Genomic DNA, 20,470 nt, shown 5'->3' with positions numbered 1-20,470 from the left:
TCTGTGGACAAATAAATTTCTGTAAAGATACTACCTATTTGCCATCAACTAAATACTATCAACTATAAAACAGAAGGTATATGACATTCAGAAATACTTGTAAAGTTGTTTACCGAATACATCAATGCTATATTGTACCATGGACTAGCAAATTGTATTTTGCGCATGTTTTTTCTGTTCTTAGATACTCTGTGAGATATGTTAATTTGTGTAAAGATTTTTTTTTAAATACTACATGTACTTATCTGACATTAATCTTTACATATCAATAACTATAAAACGTACCTGGTTCAGGAAAACAAAGTTGTTTACGAAATACTGCAAACCTGGAAATTTTCGCTGAAGACTTATTTTCGCTTATTTTCCTGGCAAACAAAAATATGCAAAAATATGTAATGCCTCCTTGTACATGAACACAATGTACCAGTCTGGTAATTAATAAAAATTAGTCTTTGAGAACTAGCTGAAGACTGTAAAATCACAAAATTTTCTAGCAGTGGGAAATATCTACATGTACATATAGTACATCAATACTATGATAACTCATAAGATAAATTAATCTGTAGACATGTAAATATCTGTAAAAAATACTATTACATGTATCTACCCTTTCATCAACTATAAATCATACTCAAATTCAGAAAAACACAATTATTTACCAAATTATTTAATATACTGTTATCAGTGCTGCCATGTACTACTGTAACAAATGGGTATTCTGTGCAAGTTTATCTGTCTTTAGAAATGCCATGAAATAAATTATTCTGTAGACACATACTTTTGTGTAAAGATACTACCAATCTCTAGTCTACATGTACATACATTGCATTATTTTATACCAACTTGCCATTCTTCAGTCTGATTGAGTGTTAACAAATGTATTGCATTTTGTAGAAAGGCCATTGAACTTGAAATTTTGAAGCTAAATCACGATAAATATGACAAGTACATGTAACAATCAATATTGTACATGTACATGTATTTCAATATGATAAAGTTTTAGTCTATTTCTATGTTGAGTGTATTCAAAAAAATAATATGAAGACTTTGCCTATAATTATTATAAAATACACACTTTGTTACAAATGCTAGTCAATGTATGACTATGAATACATTATCAACTTTTTTATTTAAAAAAATAGAATATGTGGTCTGTTCAATTACATGTATACGACCAAATGTACCTAACTTGTCCTATACAATGTACATTTGTACATGTACATATGATATAATATTGTACATGTATACTAGAGAGTAGCCATTTCTCTTTGTCAAATTATCACTGAATATATGAGTGAACTGTTTAAATTATCGCTGAATATATGAGTGAACTGTTCAAATTATCACTGAATATATGAGTGAACTGTTCAAATTATCACTGAATATATGAGTGAACTGTTAAAATTATCTCAATATATATGAGTGACTGTTTAAATTATCACTGAATATATGAGTGAACTGTTCAAATTATCACTGGATATATGAGTGAACTGTTCAAATTATCACTGAATATATGAGTGAACTGTTCAAATTATCACTGAATATATGAGTGAACTGTTCAAATTATCACTGGATATATGAGTGAACTGTTCAAATTATCACTGAATATATGAGTGAACTGTTCAAATTATCACTGGATATATGAGTGAACTGTTCAAATTATCACTGGATATATGAGTGAACTGTTCAAATTGTCACTGAATATATGAGTGAACTGTTCAAATTATCACTGAATATATGAGTGAACTGTTCAAATTATCACTGAATATATGAGTGAACTGTTCAAATTATCACTGGATATATGATTGAACTGTTCAAATTATCACTGAATATATGATTGAACTGTTCAAATTATCACTGAATATATGAGTGAACTGTTCAAATTATCACTGAATATATGAGTGAACTGTTCAAATTATCACTGGATATATGAGTGACTGTTCAAATTATCACTGAATATATGAGTGAACTGTTCAAATTATCACTGAATATATGAGTGAACTGTTCAAATTATCACTGAATATATGAGTGAACTGTTAAATAAATTTATTTACAGCTAACACATTCGTCACAAACACATACATGTAAAAATAGTGAACATATTTACCATCATACATGTACCTACTACACACTGCATCTTCACAAACTTGTGTTTACATGTAAAAGTGAGCTACATGTAGTTTCTAGTTGCCATATAAACACATTTATCACCATACCTACTAACACACTGAATCTTCACAAACTTTAATGTATGTGTTATTGTTAAACTAAAGTTAGTAAGCTGTTTTGGTAGTTGTCCTAAAAACACATTTACCATACCTACTAACACACTGAATCTTCACAAACTTTAATGTATACATGTGTTATTGTTATTAAACTAAAGTTAGTAAGCTGTTTTGGTAGTTGTCCTAAAAACACATTTACCATACCTACTAACACATTGAATCTTCACAAACTTGAATGTATGTGTTATTGTTACAACTAAAGTTTAGTAAGCTGTTTTGGTAGTTGTCCTACCATACCAACTAACACACCCGACTGAATCTTCACAAACTTACCATGTACATGTACATGTTAAAGTTAGTAAGCTGTTTTGGTAGTTGCCCTACAGACCTTTTGACACACATTAACTACATATGATGACATTTACAGCAATATTTTTTACTACAAATTTGTTGAACTTTTGACAAAAGTGAGTTGTTGGACAGGCACAGCTGAGGAATTTGAAGTAGTAGGCTCTACTATACAACATCTATTAAAGTGTGCTGGTATAACATTCCAATGGTGTCATATGTTTCCTACTGTACAGTAACATCCACACAAATATAATATACAGATATACATATCTAAATGTACAATAAACATTCTACAATACTTACTGTCAGATCTATACACAAACTGCAATAATGAAATTGACACTGTTAATCCTGTGAAAAGACCACATTTTTTCATATAATTACTTTTAGAACTCAACTCTATGAAAATTCATAACCTAGTTTCAAATTACCCAAATATTTAAAGGCCCATGTTGGATTACAATTAAGGTGTGAAAACAAAATAATGACCCTATCTAATCATTATGGCACCAGTGATAAGCTTTTGCTATGTGAGAGCCTGGGATCATACATGGGCCTTGGCTATCCTTCAAGCTATATACTACATTCTATACTGAGGTAGGTGGCCTTCCTATAGTAGTACCCAAGGCTGTACTACAAATTTGGTGCTTTCTTTAGGAAATAAATTTACCATGGCCATACTTTGTTCATTATTTCTTTAAAAACCTATTGATTTCCTTTCTGGTTGTCATTGAATATATGGCTAGTTATACAACAACTACAAACTAGGAACACAGCAAACAGACATATGGCCTTGTACTGACTCAACATGCAAGTGTTAATGTAATTAGTCATTTATATTTAAAATTTTCCAACCCATACTTTCAGTTAGGATGTTGTTGCCATGACAAGTAAAGTCAGCCACACACTTTCACACTGACTGCCTGGGTAGTACTAGTACAAATACAGACACACATTGTCACACACAGCACACACTTTCACACTGACTGCCTGGGTAGTACTAGTACAAATACAGACACACATTGTCACACACAGCACACACTTTCATTCACACTGACTGTCTGGGTAGTTTACTAGTACAAATACAGACACACATTGTCACACACAGCACACACTTTCACACTGACTGCCTGGGTAGTACTAGTACAAATACAGACACACATTGTCACACACAGCACACACTTTCACACTGACTGTCTGGGTAGTTTACTAGTACAAATACAGACACACATTGTCACACACAGCACACACTTTCACACTGACTGTCTGGGTAGTACTAGTACAAATACAGACACACATTGTCACACACAGCACACACTTTCATTCACACTGACTGTCTGGGTAGTACTAGTACAAATACAGACACACATTGTCACACACAGCACACACTTTCACACTGACTGTCTGGGTAGTACTAGTACAAATACAGACACACATTGTCACACACAGCACACACTTTCACACTGACTGTCTGGGTAGTTTACTAGTACAAATACAGACACACATTGTCACACACAGCACACACTTTCACACTGACTCTGGGTAGTACTAGTACAAATACAGACACACATTGTCACACACAGCACACACTTTCACACTGACTGTCTGGGTAGTACTAGTACAAATACAGACACACATTGTCACACACAGCACACACTTTCACACTGACTGTCTGGGTAGTTTACTACAAATACAGACACACATTGTCACACTGACTGTCTGGGTAGTACTAGTACACATACAGACACACATTGTCACACACAGCACACACTTTCACACTGACTGTCTGGGTAGTACTAGTACACATACAGACACACATTGTCACACACAGCACACACTTTCACACTGACTGGGTAGTTTACTACAAATACAGACACACATTGTCACACACAGCACACACTTTCATTCACACTGACTGTCTGGGTAGTTTACTAGTACAAATACAGACACACATTGTCACATACAGCACACACTTTCACACTGACTGTCTGGGTAGTTTACCAGTACAAATACAGACACACATTGTCACACACAGTAACTTGTTCAATTCTTCTTGTAATTCGTAGACTATTGATAATAGGGTCACCATGTTAAAGAGCTAAATATTTATACTTTAATTATTTACATGTGTCTGTTTTTTCCCAAACCCAACGAGTTGTCCTGAGTGAGTCTGGCTTTGAGTCTGGAGTGAATGACTCAAGATCTGTCTAATAGATACATGTACCACAGTTGGGAAGACACTTATGGTATACTGGGTACAAGTAATATCACACCTATCCCCTGTAACCTGACCCCATCCCCATCCCTTCCAACCCAAACCTTCTTCAAATCCACCAACAAAAAAGACGTCAAATTTTGCTTGAGTGACTTGAGCAAAGTTGATTTCAAAATGTTTCAAAAATGAACTATACAGATCACAATAAAACTAACAATAATTCATTAACACCATAATTAATTGCCCATACATACTCAAGTTAATAAATAAACTAATCAATGCCTCTCAGTATTTACATACCCTAATTAATTTAGACAAGACATTTAGAATATACTCAATGAATATATTTATCATTTTAACTAAATATTGAAAAAATATTCAGGAAAACATGTATGCAATTGGCATAAATCACTACAAATTGTCCTTATATGATACAATGATTGATACAAATTGGCCTCACATTGTGTATTAGGTAACATTGAAGGGTTAATTTGATGTGGGAAATAAGTCATCAACATGTGTAGATAGAACTAGACACATAGTATTCACCTTGAGTCAGGATTACTGTTTTCCTTGCTTTTTAAGTCTTACTAAGACATGGATGGATGAATAAAGACCTGTCCTTGCACCAACTGATTACTATATTGTCAGTAGTTTTCACTGGCATTCAAGGTCTCATATCATTTTAATAGCATATAATTTCACATCTGTAGTCCTGATGAATACAGACAAATTTAATAACATTTCAAAATAATAAAGATGAACACAATAGCTTCAATTGAAAAATATGTGAACGTGTCCTTGTACTGTGGCTTCCTGTTTAGATATATTTTCAATCAACAGTGCTACTGTTAAAGTCAATACAATTATACCAATGTATACCTAATTTTCCAAAATATTATCATTTTCAAATTTAGTCAAATCTTCCATTTTCAGAATAATAAATTCTTTCTTAAAAGTATAATTTACTTAAAAATACTTATGACTAATCAAATCATTTATTTTGTTTGTTTCTACACCCTTCCCCTTCCCCACTCCTCCTCACACCTCTTTATATCATGAAAGACTTCAAATTCAAAATACCCATTGTTTTCAAACAAGATCCTTTTCATAAAGCTATGAGATGTAACCTGCTATCCCTTCTTGTCATTTAACCGTAATTCCTCTAATTTTTGACATATCACATCATCATCCTCACTAAAGTTAATCATTGTTTTCATCTCAATACACTTCCTCTTGCAACTGATGTATTTTGGACCGTAACTTCCAACTTTCAGGGAATTTTTCACACCATGTATTGTGTTCACTCTCTACATCCTAGCAAACACACCCCTCATATTAGTACTGTAGTAATTAACTTTCTAATGGAGACAGCAGGTCTGATCAATTTGGAATTTAATACTCAGTGGCAGTCATTTGGGACTGTGACCTCAGTGCCCTTACACTTCTAGCATGCATTCCAAATAAATAAACACTGTACCTATGGTCTACCCATATCTACTGAGGTAACAAACACTGCCTATGTACCTATTTTTTTACCTGGAGTTCATGCACTACTAATGTACTAATGGTAAATCTTGCATGGCAAGCAAATCCCACTTCATCCTTCTCATTCCTCCTTTACACTTTATTGATTTGTTTTTTGTTCTAATGTTCAGTATGAAGATATATGAGTGCTTTATCAGTATTTGTTTCCTCAATTCAAATACAAGCAATATTTTGTGTAACATTAACATTTTTTGTCAATGTCACAGAAAAAATGTGAAGGCCAGAGCATGCCCTTGTAGAGTCTGAGTACCATAGATGTGCGTTCAGTTGTAAATGTATGTATTTATTTATTTATAGCTACCTACATATATGATATGAAACGATACACGACTAGTGTCTAGTCTCCACTACCTGGGTTACACAAATAACTTACCAAAAAAGTATGGCCTCGTCGTGGTCTGTGTGACTTCCTTGTCTTAAAAGGCAGACCAATACATGGGTGTTCCTGCGTGTACTTTTACGAGTAGGGAAAAATAAACTGGGATATACGCGGGGGCGAGATGCATACAAAGAGGCTTGGATGATTCATAGTCGAGTCTGCCTGTGGGAGCTGACGGTGTCGAGAAAACCGAGTTGGAATCTGAATTTGTCAGCAACGGTGTTGAAATATCTCAACTTAGACGTTCAAGTCTGCTATACTTTCCCTGAGCAGAAAATACATGCAAGTATCGAAAACAAAGCGTTTCTTCCCTATGCTTTTTATATAGGTTCACGTTTTTATGGCAGTGTTGATCAACACAGCGTGAACGTTACGTTACTGATTAACGTTTGGTTACATTCAATTTCAAAACTAACCAAAGACGAAACTCCCGAAACACATGGAATTTTCGAGCTGAATGAATGGTACGGTCATAAAACTGCTACTGTCGGCAGTTTCTTGGTGATATCAGGTGACTCGAACGAATGCCAGGGTGAGGTAGCTGTCGGGTTAAATCTGAGCGAATCGACATCTCGTAAAAAAGTTATGAAGTGTACGTACGTTATCGCCAAAATCAAAACGTTACTTGCGATCGCGAGATTCCTACACAATCAAATGTAGAGTTCTTAATATTAAGCAATAGACTGGGACACTTACCTCGATCCACTTCAAAGTCAAGTAACTATCCGGCACTGACGGCACACAAACTCAAATCCTACGAGAGAATACGGACACTGCACTACTCTCAATGACTCTCGACTACTTTTGGCTTCCTTTGCCTTACCCCGTGACGTCACTTTAGAACGCCCTCACAGACTGGAAAATAAAATATTTTGTTTTGATTTGTTTTGTAAAAACACCTTTTTGAAAAAAGAAATCCACAGTTCTTTTGACCAGAATTATACTTCTTGCATCCAATAATCTCATTGAATCATTTAATTATAAATAATTTCTTTCCATGCTTTTTATTGTAAATTTTAATTTCGTATTTTGTGACGTCGTGGGGCGGCGCACTTGCCCGACCTTTTGACATCACTTCCGCGTTTTTGAACAGCATCGAGCATCATCAGCGTAGATCAGCGTGCTTGAGATTGCCAGCACCGTCCAACTGAAATCAATCCAAAGTTCCGGAAAAACATCAGACGTGGTGAGTTGTAAAACAAATATAAACCACAGTGAAGCTTTTCATGTACACGAGTGCACATCACATGCGTGATAATATGTACGTAAAAGGTAAAGACTTACGTACGTGTACGTGCATGTGTGTGTTGTTTTGTACTGACTACTGTGAGTATGACGAATGGGAACGTCATTTGAACGTTTTCAAAACATCCATTTAACAATGAAGCCCTAAAATGGTCATAATGTCTACACTGTGAGATAAAACATGTTTCGCTTGTTAGTTAACCTTTATTTTCCAAAATATACCGTACGGTACATTCCTCCAATCTCCATTGTCTTTTCACGAAATATAATGGTGATGCTGATGTAACAAATCTTAGTAGTCAGTTGAAAAACTTTTATTATATCGATAGTAATTGGATACCAACGATTCACAAAACTGACATCAAATTACGTACCTATAACAAAATTATAACAGATGATGAATTTGAATTATATCTAGAACAAGCATATTGTTTGACACAGAATCAGCATCACTAAGCTCAGGATCTCAGCACATAATTGTCATAATTTACCAATTGAAAGACTACGATACAATACCAAGAAATTCCCCCGGATGAAAGACTATGTCATTTATGTAATACTAAAGATATTGATGATGAAATCCATGCTATCCCAAAAAGAATATTTCAAAAGAATAATGAGTTCAAATGATGATTTTATCACTACCGATAGTAGCTTTGGAAAATTCTCTAATTCATTATTATCTTTGTATTCAATACTGTAGTTTAGTGTTTTATATATATTTATAATTATCTATTATTTTGTTTTTGTTTTTGTACATTGTTTTTGACTCTAGATAATATATTTTTATATTATTTCATGTCAAATAAAATATACTATACTACTGTACTATAATATACTATACTATATACTATACTATACTATACTACTATACTATACTATACTATACTATACTATACTATACTATACTATACTATACTATACTATACTATACTATACTATACTATACTATACTGTACTGTAATACTACATACTATACTATACTATATACTATACTAATAGGCTATACTATACTATGATATAAACTGGTATATTGAACTATAGTTTAATTTTGTAGTAGTAGAGGAATTTGTACTTCGATTGGGGCAACCCCTCCCCCATACATACACACACAGTGGTTGGGGGGGGGGGGGGGGTACTCCCACGTACTGGGTATACATATATGTGCAGCCCTTTGGGCTGGGTTTATTCATCCATTGATCTAAAATGGGTACTGTATTCTTAGAGATAAGGAGTAAAGATATGGTGTACACTTTTAACTTTGTAACGTTTGACTAACTTCTATTTGATAGGTTTCATGTCATCATTAAGTGTAACATTTGACTAACTTCTATTTGATAGGTTTCATGTCATAATTTAGTGTAACATTTGACTAACTTCTATTTGATAGGTTTCATGTCATCATTTAGTGTAACATTTGACTAACTTCTATTTGATAGGTTTCATGTCATCATTTAGTGTAACGTTTGACTAACTTCTATTTGATAGGTTTCATGTCATAATTTAGTGTAACATTTGACTAACTTCTATTTTCACTGAACAATATAAAATACTAGACTAAGATATGTTGTGTCACTTTGCTGGTAGATGGTCAACACAAAACTAACAATTCACTCTTGGATATGTTTACTCATTGTATGTATGAAAACTGTAAATCTCCAACATTGTATAATTAATCAAAATACTATTATTTTGATTAACTTTGAATCTCTGGTAGCTTACCTATAGACCTGAAGGACTATTGCTATTCTGCTATCCTAACTGACATTTTTGCTAGTCCTTGATTGATTGATTGATTGATTGATTGATTGATTGATTGATTGATTGATTGATTGATTGATTGATTGATTGTATGCCCTACCGTCCATTGCGAGGCCATGGGGTTCTGTCATAGTATAGTATAGTTATTAGTATAGTATACAGTATAGTATAGACTATTAGTATAGTATACAGTATAGTATAGTATAGTATAGTATAGTATAGTATAGTATAGTATACAGTATAGTATAGTATAGTATAGTTATTAGTACAGTATACAGTATAGTATAGACTATTAGTATAGTATAGTATAGTATAGCATAGTATAGTATACAGTATAGTATAGTATAGTATAGTATAGTTATTAGTACAGTATACAGTATAGACTATTAGTATAGTATAGTATAGTATAGTATAGCATAGTATACAGTATAGTATAGTATAGTATAGTATAGTATAGTATACTATAGTATAGTATAGTTATTAGTACAGTATACAGTATAGTATAGACTGTTAGTATAGTATACAGTATAGTATAGTATAGTATAGTATAGTATACAGTATAGAATAGTATAGTATAGTATAGTATAGCATAGTATAGTATAGTATAGTATAGTATAGTATAGTATAGTATAGTATAGTATAGTATAGTATAGTATAGTATACTATACTATACTATACTATACTATACTATACTATAGTATAGTGTATTATACTATACTATACTATACTACTATACTATACTATACTATACTATACTATACTATATTCTGCCGCATATTTTCACGAGCGATAACGAACACAAGTTTTTACCTAACAAATATTGTATATATACCCTGTGTGAAGCACTTATTATTTTCTAGTAATAACATATCTTTTATTTTCCAGTAATAACACATCTTAATCATATTTCAATTATGTTTTTATACATAGATCCTGTGAATGATGGCGTCATCATCCAAACGTAGCAAGTCAGATTCCGCTGAGGAAGCCGAACTAGAAATGGACCCAGACACTGCCAATAAGCTGTTTCAAGAGGGCGCTATACTGCTCTTCCTTGATGTCCCTGAGGGTACAGAGTTTGGAATTGATTATAATTCCTGGACTGTTGGGTCAAAGTTCAGAGGGGTCAAGATGATACCACCTGGAGTTCATTTCATCTATTACAGTGCTGTAAGTAAAACCAATGATGTGGCACCACGTTCTGGATTCTTTTATCATTTCAAGCAGCGAGAAATCCTTGTAAAGAAGTGGAATGCAAGATTGGAAGATATCAGCGACTTCAAAGCAACAGAGGAAGAAATGGATAGATTTGAATGTAATCGAGAACAGATGGACTCATTCCTTGGACCATACCCATATGGAAGTCTTAAACAATGGGTTTCTTTAACCAATCAAATTACAGAATCACTCATGAATACATTAGTACCAGATAACTGCAAGATTTCATCAGTGACTGAACTAGTTGGAGACAAGGAATCACGTACCACTAAACAACGAGCAGAAATTCGTGCAAGTGTACCCGATGATGCATCAATGGAAGAGAAGCTCCCTAAGATGCATATCAAGCCAGAAGCAATAATCCATTTTTCGGAAATTCCACAGAAGTACCCAAAAGGTGCAAGCCCAGCAGAGGTCACAAAATACAGCATGGATTCCAGTTATGCTCTTGATACACTGTTAAACTTAAAATATAAGGACAATGAACTTGGCATCTTAGGGGAACTACAGTTTGCATTTATCTGTTTTCTCCTCGGCCAGGTCTACGATTCATTTGAGCAGTGGAAGAAACTTTTCCATCTACTATGTAGTTGTCAGGAAGCCATCAATAAACACAGTAACTTGTATAACACTTTCATGACAACTATTCATTTTCAACTTGTAGAGATTCCTAAGGATTTCTTTGTTGATATCGTGTCAAGAGATAATTTCCTTACCACATGTTTGGCAGAATTTTTCAATAATTTAGCCGAGTCAAAGGCTGGCAATCAGTTGAAAACAAGAGGACGTAAATTTAAAGAGAGTTTGACCAAAAAGTTTAAGTGGGATTTTGATGGATTTGAAGAAGGGGAGTATGCACCAACAGTTGTAGAACTTCCTTAGACTTGTAGTGAGAGCAAATGAGATTTTGATGGATTTGAGGAAGTAGTCATGGAAACTCTCCCTTGAACAATACACCCTGAAGTAATGTGCACTCCAAGATCTATGAATAGAGCTAGGATAGTCTGACAATGTACATCAATTCATTACTGGGTAAAGACATCACATACCACTCCTAAAAGACATACAAATTGTGATTGTGTAGTTCTATGATAGAAATATTTACTGCCAACCAGCGATCATACAAAGAGGGACACAGTTCACAACTACACCACATCCATAATCACTGGTGTTTGCAGTGAAAACCTATTAATTCATTACAATGCTCCCTTGCATGACAGTGCCCTCAGTGGCAAGAGGTATAGCACAAAGTATTGTATTTCAGACCTTGTACATTATCGTATCTGGTTTCCACAACAACCATAAATGAATAAAAATGAGCACAGACAATTTTTTTGTATGAATATCATAGATGTTTTTTATTAGTGTCAAGAGTTAAAGAAATTCCAAAAATAATTTGTGTGTGTATGTTTCTCCTACTAATATTTGGTGCTGCTATCCTAGTAATACCAGCTATAACTACTCTAAACAAGTCTTAACTACCAGAGAGTATACACTGATATCTTGGTTAATAATAACCAGTAAATACTAGTTAGTTAGCAATGGCTAACACAAGCCAGTCATTTCATTTTGTTTTCAGTTTACTCACTATCGTTTAATTTTTTGTAAAAGTTTTTGATGTTATGCTGCAGCATGGATTTGGTTTAACAGTTGTATAGTATCCATAATAAATGAAATTACATAATTAGTATTAAAATCAATATTGCAAGTTTAATCTGCAAGAAGATAGATTTCACTTGTTATTTTACACTCACTACCATGCCATATTGTTTTCTTATGGGCTGAATAGGATATATATTTTGTACTTGGTGATATCATTGCAACCAACCAATTAACTTTCACAATGAATCAAAATAACCAATCAAAATTTACCTTTAATTCTGGTGGACAATTAATATCTACCTTTGCATCTGATAGGCCAATCAAATATGTGTCTTTAAGTCTGATCTTGGAGTAATTATATTGTCAGTATAATTACTCCAAGGTCTGATCGACACCAAAACAGTTTATATGACCACTACACACCGCCCTTCTATAGCTCCATACGAGCAATGTACTCCTAGCTATCAATATGAGTAGCGTGTACCCTTAAGTTTCTAAGTGGGCAGCAAGTACCCACTAGGTTTCTAGGTGAACAGTATGTGCCCCCTAGATTACTATATGAGTAGCATGTACCCCTAGATTTCTATATGAGCAGTATGGACCCCAAGGTTTCTATAAGGATAATGTACCACTAGGTTTTTATATGAACAGCATGTACCCCTAGGTTTCTATATGAGCAGTATGCACCTCCTAGGTTTCTATATGCACAGTATGTACCCCCTAGATTTCTATATGCACAGTATGCACCTCCTAGGTTTCTATATACGCAGTATGTACCCCATAGATTTCTATATGAACAGCATATACCCCTAGGTTTCTATATGAGCCGTGTGTACCCCTAGATTTCTATATGCACAGTATGTACCCCTAGGTTTCTATATGAGCAGTATGTACCCCCAAGGTTTCTATAAGGACAGCATGTACCCCTAGATTTCTATAACTTTGTATCTACTATTGACAACCCTATCCACGATAATATTAATTTAACATCATTTATGTTGTAGCCTGGTCTATTTGCATGACAAATAATTTTTTGATCACAATGTGAAACCTGAATTGCTGGCATTTATCACAGTAAGGTCAGTTCATTCAACCACTATACATTATGCAATGGTCATTGGTATGCAAATAAAGCCTGACAAAATATATTTCCCATGATGCCCTATTCAATATGGCTGACACTACAACTATGTACAATTTGTTGATTTGTTTGTCATACATGCAGAATTAAATACCTTGGATTAGTAATAAAATTTGGTATCAAAATACATTCCTTTCTTTTTCCTTGTCGATTCTCTCTGCGTACACCCACAGTATAAAGAAAATTAAATCACCATGGCGATTTCAGATGATGTATTGGAATTGTGTTGTAACTAACAACAAAGCTGAAGGGTTACTATGGTAATGTATATATAACAGTAACGATGTATTTACAAATGGACTTTTTGCAACAAAATTTGGAAGCTCACGATAGTACACTTCTACAAATACATACAATAAGATAATGAAATACTTGTTTACAAAAAAAGAAGAAATAAATGATGTACATGTATTATGCTTCATACAAAATTCCCATCGCACAAATAACTTTTTAGACAAGGAATTGCTTCACTAATTCACAGTAGACAATAATTGCCTGCATTTGAGCAATTACAAAAGAGTGGCTCTGCTTTCCATTCTTGTTTTATACAAAGGTACAAACCAGTAAAAAAATCATAACTCCATAGTAATGCAATGCCTAAATATTTTGTAAAATTTAAAAAAAAATGACTTGGCAACTATCGGCATTCTTGTAATATTCATTTTGACAGAGTTGCAATCTGGTTCATTATGTCACACAAATATCTGTTCACAATGTGGTTGGTTTTCTCATAAAAAGAAACATCTGGCCAAGAGCCCATTAGCAGCTTGTATTTCATACAAGGTTCAATTCAAATAAACAAGAAATGAAATACCTCAGTTCCAAAAAATTGGCAATGTATGTCGTATCAAAACAGTATTTCATAAATTCATGGTTCTTGGATCATGAAAGTTGTCAACTGCCAAGTTTATGACAACTCGTCTGTACCAAGAGGCATATTTTTCAGCTAAAATTAGTGGCATATCATTAACATTCTGAACAGCATCCAGTGTTATAATGTTTTTATTAGACGAGGGAAGACTCTCTGCTTGACAATGATCTGAGAGATAATGATAGCTGTTTCAGTGTACATGAGACTCTCACAATAAGAAAAGAGTATGCCTAATAATACTTGCACATAGCACCAAAATATATCAACACTGAAATTGTAGTCTTTTCAACACAATGATTGAAAACACATCTGTGCAATGTTCAGTCTATATTCATAAATTTAAATTCAGTTTGCACCAAGAAATACTAATAGCTCACCAAAGCTTTCGCCAGGCATCCATATCTCATGACTTCATTTTACACCAAGAAATACTAATAGCTCACCAAAGCTTTTGCCAGGTATCCATATCTCATGACTTCATTTTGCACCAAGAAATACTAATAGCTCACCAAAGCTTTCGCCAGGTATCCATATCTCATGACTTCAGAAAACACTGACAATGACATGGTGGATACCAGGTGAGAGATTTGGTGAACTACTAGTATTTCTTGGTGTAAATGAAGTTAAATTTATGAAATAGATGCATAATAATGTCATCTATACATGCTGAATTCATACTGATCTCGTCTTAATCAAACTCTTCCATTCTGATAAAACTTCTAGAGTTGTTCATATACATGTCACATATCCACATCAACTACATTTTGTACACACATTTTTTACTCAGCGAAAGCAAAGTATTCTAAAACTTTGTATTATGTCTACTACCTGTTGACATTTGACAGTGAATATTTCATGATTTTGGTCACTAGATAAAGACCTAATTAAGCACAGATATGGTCAAACAATGTTGTTGTAACTACACCTGTCCAGAAACTATTCATTTTTCTGTCATTGACGGCGCTGTAGCTGTTATTTCCAGTGATGTTAAAGTGAAACTATGGTATGTCCTACCAGTCAGAATGAACTTCAACTTGATAAATATCAAATAGAAAAAAATACTTTCTGAGTCATACTATAGTAGTTTCTGACAATTGGTAATGAAAAGCACAAAATACTGAATACATAATATTCAAGATTATTTGGTGAAAGCGCTTTACTTTAAAACTCAATAATTTTGAATGAGTTTGGAAAAATCTTAAGTTATCTAATCTTGGTTACCTATTGAGAAGGAGAAATCTTATTCTATAAATAGGGGAGTTTTAGTTGCATTGAAATACAGAATTGACCATACATGTGAAAGAAAGGATTCTTGCCTATGTGGTTTGATCCTAATCCATGAGTAGATAGTATTTTATTTCTTTCCTTTATATTATCCTAACAATATTGAAGGGAATATAATCAAGTGCCTGCACTTAAAGACCAAGGATTCAATCCCAGGTTTTTGTATTAGTATTATCTTATCAATGGAGCCATACAATTATATAGGATCATTTTTTTGTTCTGGACTAATTTTTCTATAACTTCAAAAAAATGTTACTCCTAATCCCTCGTGTGTTTTTAACTAAGAAAACTTAGATTAACGATGGACTCACTGGATCATAATTTCATGGTTTATCAAATGTTTTAAAATTTGAACAAATTATTTAAGGAAATGTTTTAAATCGATTCTGGTTACTTACAAAAACAAAATACCAATTTTTCCATTTTTGGTAACACAATTTTTTCATGAATAGTTTTCTATTGACAATTCTTAAATAACTGTGAACTTCCTTGACCTATCAACATCATAAATTTACCAATTCATATGAATTCACATGTGTGATAGCGTCTGACATTAGGATAAATTCTAATATTTTTTGCTACTTGCAAACATACATGTTTTCATCTGTCAAATCACTAAAGGTGAATGTGGACTATGTAAAGGTCAAAGGTCATGATAATTATATACTAAAATGAGTACACAGTTTGACACTTATGCTAATGATATAGAGTTCAAATGTGATACATAATGTATAAAAAAAAACACTGGAATGTCTGCGTACTCACAATACAATGTTATAAGCACAGTCAATAATTCTTACATTTTACATATTGTTGAGTTGCTATGGAAATATCTGCAGCTAAATAGTTTCAAAATCGGCGCACAGATGACATGATCACTTTCGTGACCAAATTTACAAAATGTGAAGAATGCTCTGCAAAAAGACAGTACACAGTTTAATTTTCAAACTTCTTGGTTAGATGAACTTACAACATAAAAAAACACGTCTCTTTTCATATTCTTCAGTATACCTTTCAAGTCAACAACGACCTCAAGGTGTGTGGTGTCACACATCTTGATATCAAACAATGCCCTCATGAGAGACTGACACAAATAGTGACATCACTATTCATCAAATACATATGAAAGTGACAATAAAATGGCGTCATCATGACAGGCAAGCATCACAATAACAGCTTGAACAGCAGATTTTTTCATGATCTCATGTGGCGACTAAAAGTAACTTTTCGTATGACCACTAGAGGGGGCTATTTACTGACAACTAAGAAGGGTAACTTTTTCAGTGCAGCATCGTTCTGCCTATCAACTATGCAGACCCCCTAGGATACTCAGAGAATTACATTTCTTCCTTGTATAATATTTCTATGCTGTATTAATTTGATTTCACTTCTTAAATTTGAAATAGAGAGAAATTTTTCTGATTTCCCTTCCATAATCTTCCACTAGCTAACCGATACAATATAATAAGGCACCCTCTAGACAATACTTTCTGTGCAAAATGACAAAAAATTGCCCATTTCCAAACATCATATCTTTATCATCTTTTGAAACGTAAATGTTTTCATACCTATTCTTACTATACAATGTAGGTTGGTGTGTGATAATGTCCTTCAAGATAGGTAGTCTTGGCTTCAACTATCAGACAACCAGAGCTATCACCATAGCGATGTGTTACAATGCTTGTTAACTCACAAAACAACCAAAAAACATGACCACAAGCACACTATTAAGTCTTAGCCTAGAGTCAAGGCATGTGGGGATCTTGGTTATAGCCCTACTACTATGCTTGTAATAATGCTTTCAAAATTTCACTTCAATGCGGTTTATTCTTAGTGGGTTTCAAATTTTGGCAGCTGTGTCAAATGATGTCATTAGACTCACTGTGATTGGAATCAATGAGAGTGGACATGTGCAAAGTGATGATAATTACCATACTGAATGGCAGTCACACAGCCAATCACAAGAGCAGAGATTTCATGATGGACTTTAGATGTATCTAAGTGTGTGTGTGTGTGTGTGTGTGTGTGTGTGTGTGTGTGTGTGTGTGTGTGTGTGTGTGTGTGTGTGTGTGTGTGTGTGTGTGTGTGTGTGTGTGGATGGGGGATGGACTAACCGATTGCTCTAACCGATTGCTGTTTGAATTTGTAATCTAACTTTAGGTTTGACTATAAAACCATAAAGTGTCATTCAAGGTGTTGTTCTCCACATGCCTTAATTCTAGAATATCAAAGTCTCTGTTTACAAAAATAATGAAATAATACAATTTCTGTAAATAAACTACCACAATCAATAATAACCCAGTGATCTTTAGTATGATATGACAGCTGACATTTGACTATCCACTCCATGGAAATCACCTTACTACACTTTCACTGCAGGTATCTTCTCAATTTTACAAATTTCTATATATTCTATTAAGTAAGGAAAATTCTACAAGTTAATCATTAGCAATAAATGATTAATAATTACAGGATCATAATAATAAACACTAAATAAATGTTTAATCTTCATACCAGATAACATCTTTAAAGTGCGTCTTCTAATAAATGACAATTCCAATTTCAAACTTTTATGACAACTTGCTACAAAAGTGCACCCTCTAGTGGTGACATTTAACAAAACGGCGCACCCTCAGGGGCGTGTTCGACTTGCACAATCATGATCATGATTTATCAATCACAATCATGATTTTGCGTTTGATAAAAACCAATCTCAATCATGATTGGTAATCATAGTAATCATGCCCCGAACCATGATTTACGTGATTACAAGATGGCGGACAACGTAATCATAGAGGGTTGTGCGCCCTTGGCTGACGGCGAGTTAGAAATGACGGAAAACATTATGTAAATAAATTGTGTTTGGTCAGATTGGTAATTTGTTATCATTGTAATCATTTTGACGATGTAAAATCATTTAATTTATCGGAAATATGCAAAACTTTTACATGTAAGTAATCATGATCGTGATTGAGCGTTTTGTTTACAACCTCGTTTCGAGAAATGACGTCAGATTAATCACAATCATGTTTGGGCAAATCGAATGTGCCCCTGGTGCATGGTCCTTCGCATCATTACTACCTTATCCCAGATACATTTGCCACCTTTTTGAAGTGGATATTGTGACACACACAACTTTTGAGGTGTTGATAGTAATTGATTTTTAAATAGAATACACTGGCTCAATTTTGAAATGTATCCCATTAAATTATGCTAAATAACTATTCCACCAAAAGCCAGATTTTAACAGGCTGAAATTTGAAATTACACGATTTCTACAAAGAAAAAGAAAAAAATCCTTGTGAACCTTCTGTGATGTCCCCATGATGAAAGAAAGTTAACATATTGTCAAGACATTTTTATGCAAACAAATATCTTCAATCATTTAACAACTTTGGAACATAGTCGTAGAAATATCTATCAAACTCTAATTTTGACACAATAGTAGCAAAAAAAAAGAAGTACATAATTGCACAAGACTTTACATTGCTATTTCAACCTGAAAATATCCTGCAGTAAAGTGTAGAATAAAGGATTAGTTTTGTAAAAGTCAGCATTACTAATAGTTTTGCCAGAAGATATACATTTATCATCCAAGTCAATCATTTCCAAATTTGCATTGTTGTTTTACTTGATAGATACCAACACTTCTACAGCTCAACACAGCTTGATTGTTATTGTGGAAATTTAAAAAGGCAAAGTAAGTAAACAAATCTCTCTCTTCAGTCAGAATCCTGCTGTGTTCAGCATAAAGTGTTCTTGTCTAATAAGTTAACCAGCAACCTTATAACTTGTCAAATGACTCACCTTGATCATAAATAATGTATCTGTTATGCAGTCTTCTGGTGAATGCTCTATTTTAGCTGTACAAACATAAGAATCCTTTATACAATTCATACAGCCACCAAGACCTGTTTTAGCTGTACAAACCTTTATACAATTCATACAGCCACCAAAGACCACTAGTAATAATACATTTCCCTTTTTACATAAATTGTACATGTGAATTACAAAAAGCAGTTAAAAAAGTATTCCTTTTTTTAAAATTGCACAAAGTCACCTCCTGCTGAAACTTAGTGTTTGCTAGGTGCAAACTCTCTTAATATGTTCCTTGCCATATCTATGTTGTTGTGTGCGATACCCAATGCTCGTACTACAGCATCTTGTGTGTACCCTTCCTGAAGTAACTGTTCAATTGCTGTTAATGCTTCAGCTGCACTGCCACCACTGTTGTCCGATGGAATTGTTCTCCTCATTGGTGTTGCATACATCACATCATCTTTATGCTCTACATTTTCTGATCTCTAATAGATGGAAATAATTGAAAACTTTGTGATGTACAAATCATGCCATACCTAGGGGTTTTAAGAACTTTACAATCATGTCATACCTATGAGGCTTTGACAACTTTAGAATCATGTCATACCTAGAGGGTATTAAGAATGTCATACCTAGGAGGCTTTGACAACTTTAGAATCATGCTTTACCTAGGGACTTTAAGAACTTTAGAATCATATCATACCTCGGGGGTTTTGACAACTTTAGAATCATGCCTTAGCTAGGGGCTTTGTCAACTTTAGAATCATGCCATACCTAGGGGGCTTTGACAGCTTTAGAATCATGCCATACC

The 20,470-nt window shown here is 33.8% G+C and overlaps 3 protein-coding genes across 9 annotated transcripts in view; 1 reads left to right on the top strand and 2 right to left on the bottom strand.

The window, feature by feature from the left end:
* Positions 1 to 7,517, bottom strand: part of LOC144440288 (pleckstrin homology-like domain family B member 1) — a 72,980-nt gene extending 65,463 nt beyond the window's left edge. For 4 of the 6 annotated variants that reach the window (XM_078129638.1, XM_078129641.1, XM_078129642.1 and 1 more), the window contains exons 1-2: positions 7,415 to 7,517; positions 286 to 365 (exon numbers count right to left, since the gene is read on the bottom strand). The gene's annotated coding sequence lies outside the window, so the exon portion shown is untranslated. Of the gene's footprint in view, positions 1 to 285; positions 366 to 2,879; positions 2,928 to 7,414 lie in introns of all 6 variants that reach the window. The other 2 variants (XM_078129639.1, XM_078129640.1) reach the window with 2 other exon arrangements.
* Positions 7,518 to 7,803: 286 nt separating this feature from the next.
* On the top strand, positions 7,804 to 12,274 carry LOC144439651 (protein AAR2 homolog). Of its 2 annotated transcripts, none has more exons than XM_078128890.1 (2): positions 7,804 to 7,904; positions 10,655 to 12,274. In XM_078128890.1, the coding sequence occupies exon 2, from the start codon at positions 10,664 to 10,666 to the stop codon at positions 11,822 to 11,824; it is 1,161 nt and encodes a 386-aa protein (XP_077985016.1). In that variant the 5' UTR covers positions 7,804 to 7,904; positions 10,655 to 10,663; the 3' UTR covers positions 11,825 to 12,274. The 2 variants fall into 2 exon arrangements, with proteins under 2 accessions (XP_077985016.1, XP_077985017.1); XM_078128891.1 differs by lacking the exon at positions 7,804 to 7,904 and adding an exon at positions 7,933 to 8,044.
* Positions 12,275 to 17,928: 5,654 nt separating this feature from the next.
* LOC144439657 (E3 ubiquitin-protein ligase CBL-like) overlaps positions 17,929 to 20,470 on the bottom strand; it is a 45,038-nt gene continuing 42,496 nt past the window's right edge. Inside the window, exon 10 of the mRNA XM_078128895.1 lies at positions 17,929 to 20,144. Coding sequence (XP_077985021.1) covers positions 19,914 to 20,144 — 231 coding nt within the window. The 3' untranslated portion in view covers positions 17,929 to 19,913. The remainder of the gene's footprint in view (positions 20,145 to 20,470) is intronic.

The sequence above is a fragment of the Glandiceps talaboti genome, chromosome 9, assembly GCF_964340395.1.
Source record: "Glandiceps talaboti chromosome 9, keGlaTala1.1, whole genome shotgun sequence".
In the NCBI taxonomy this organism is placed as follows: Eukaryota; Metazoa; Hemichordata; class Enteropneusta; family Spengelidae; genus Glandiceps; species Glandiceps talaboti.
Note: the sequence above shows the minus strand (reverse complement) of the source record. Positions and strands in the feature narration are given on the sequence as shown.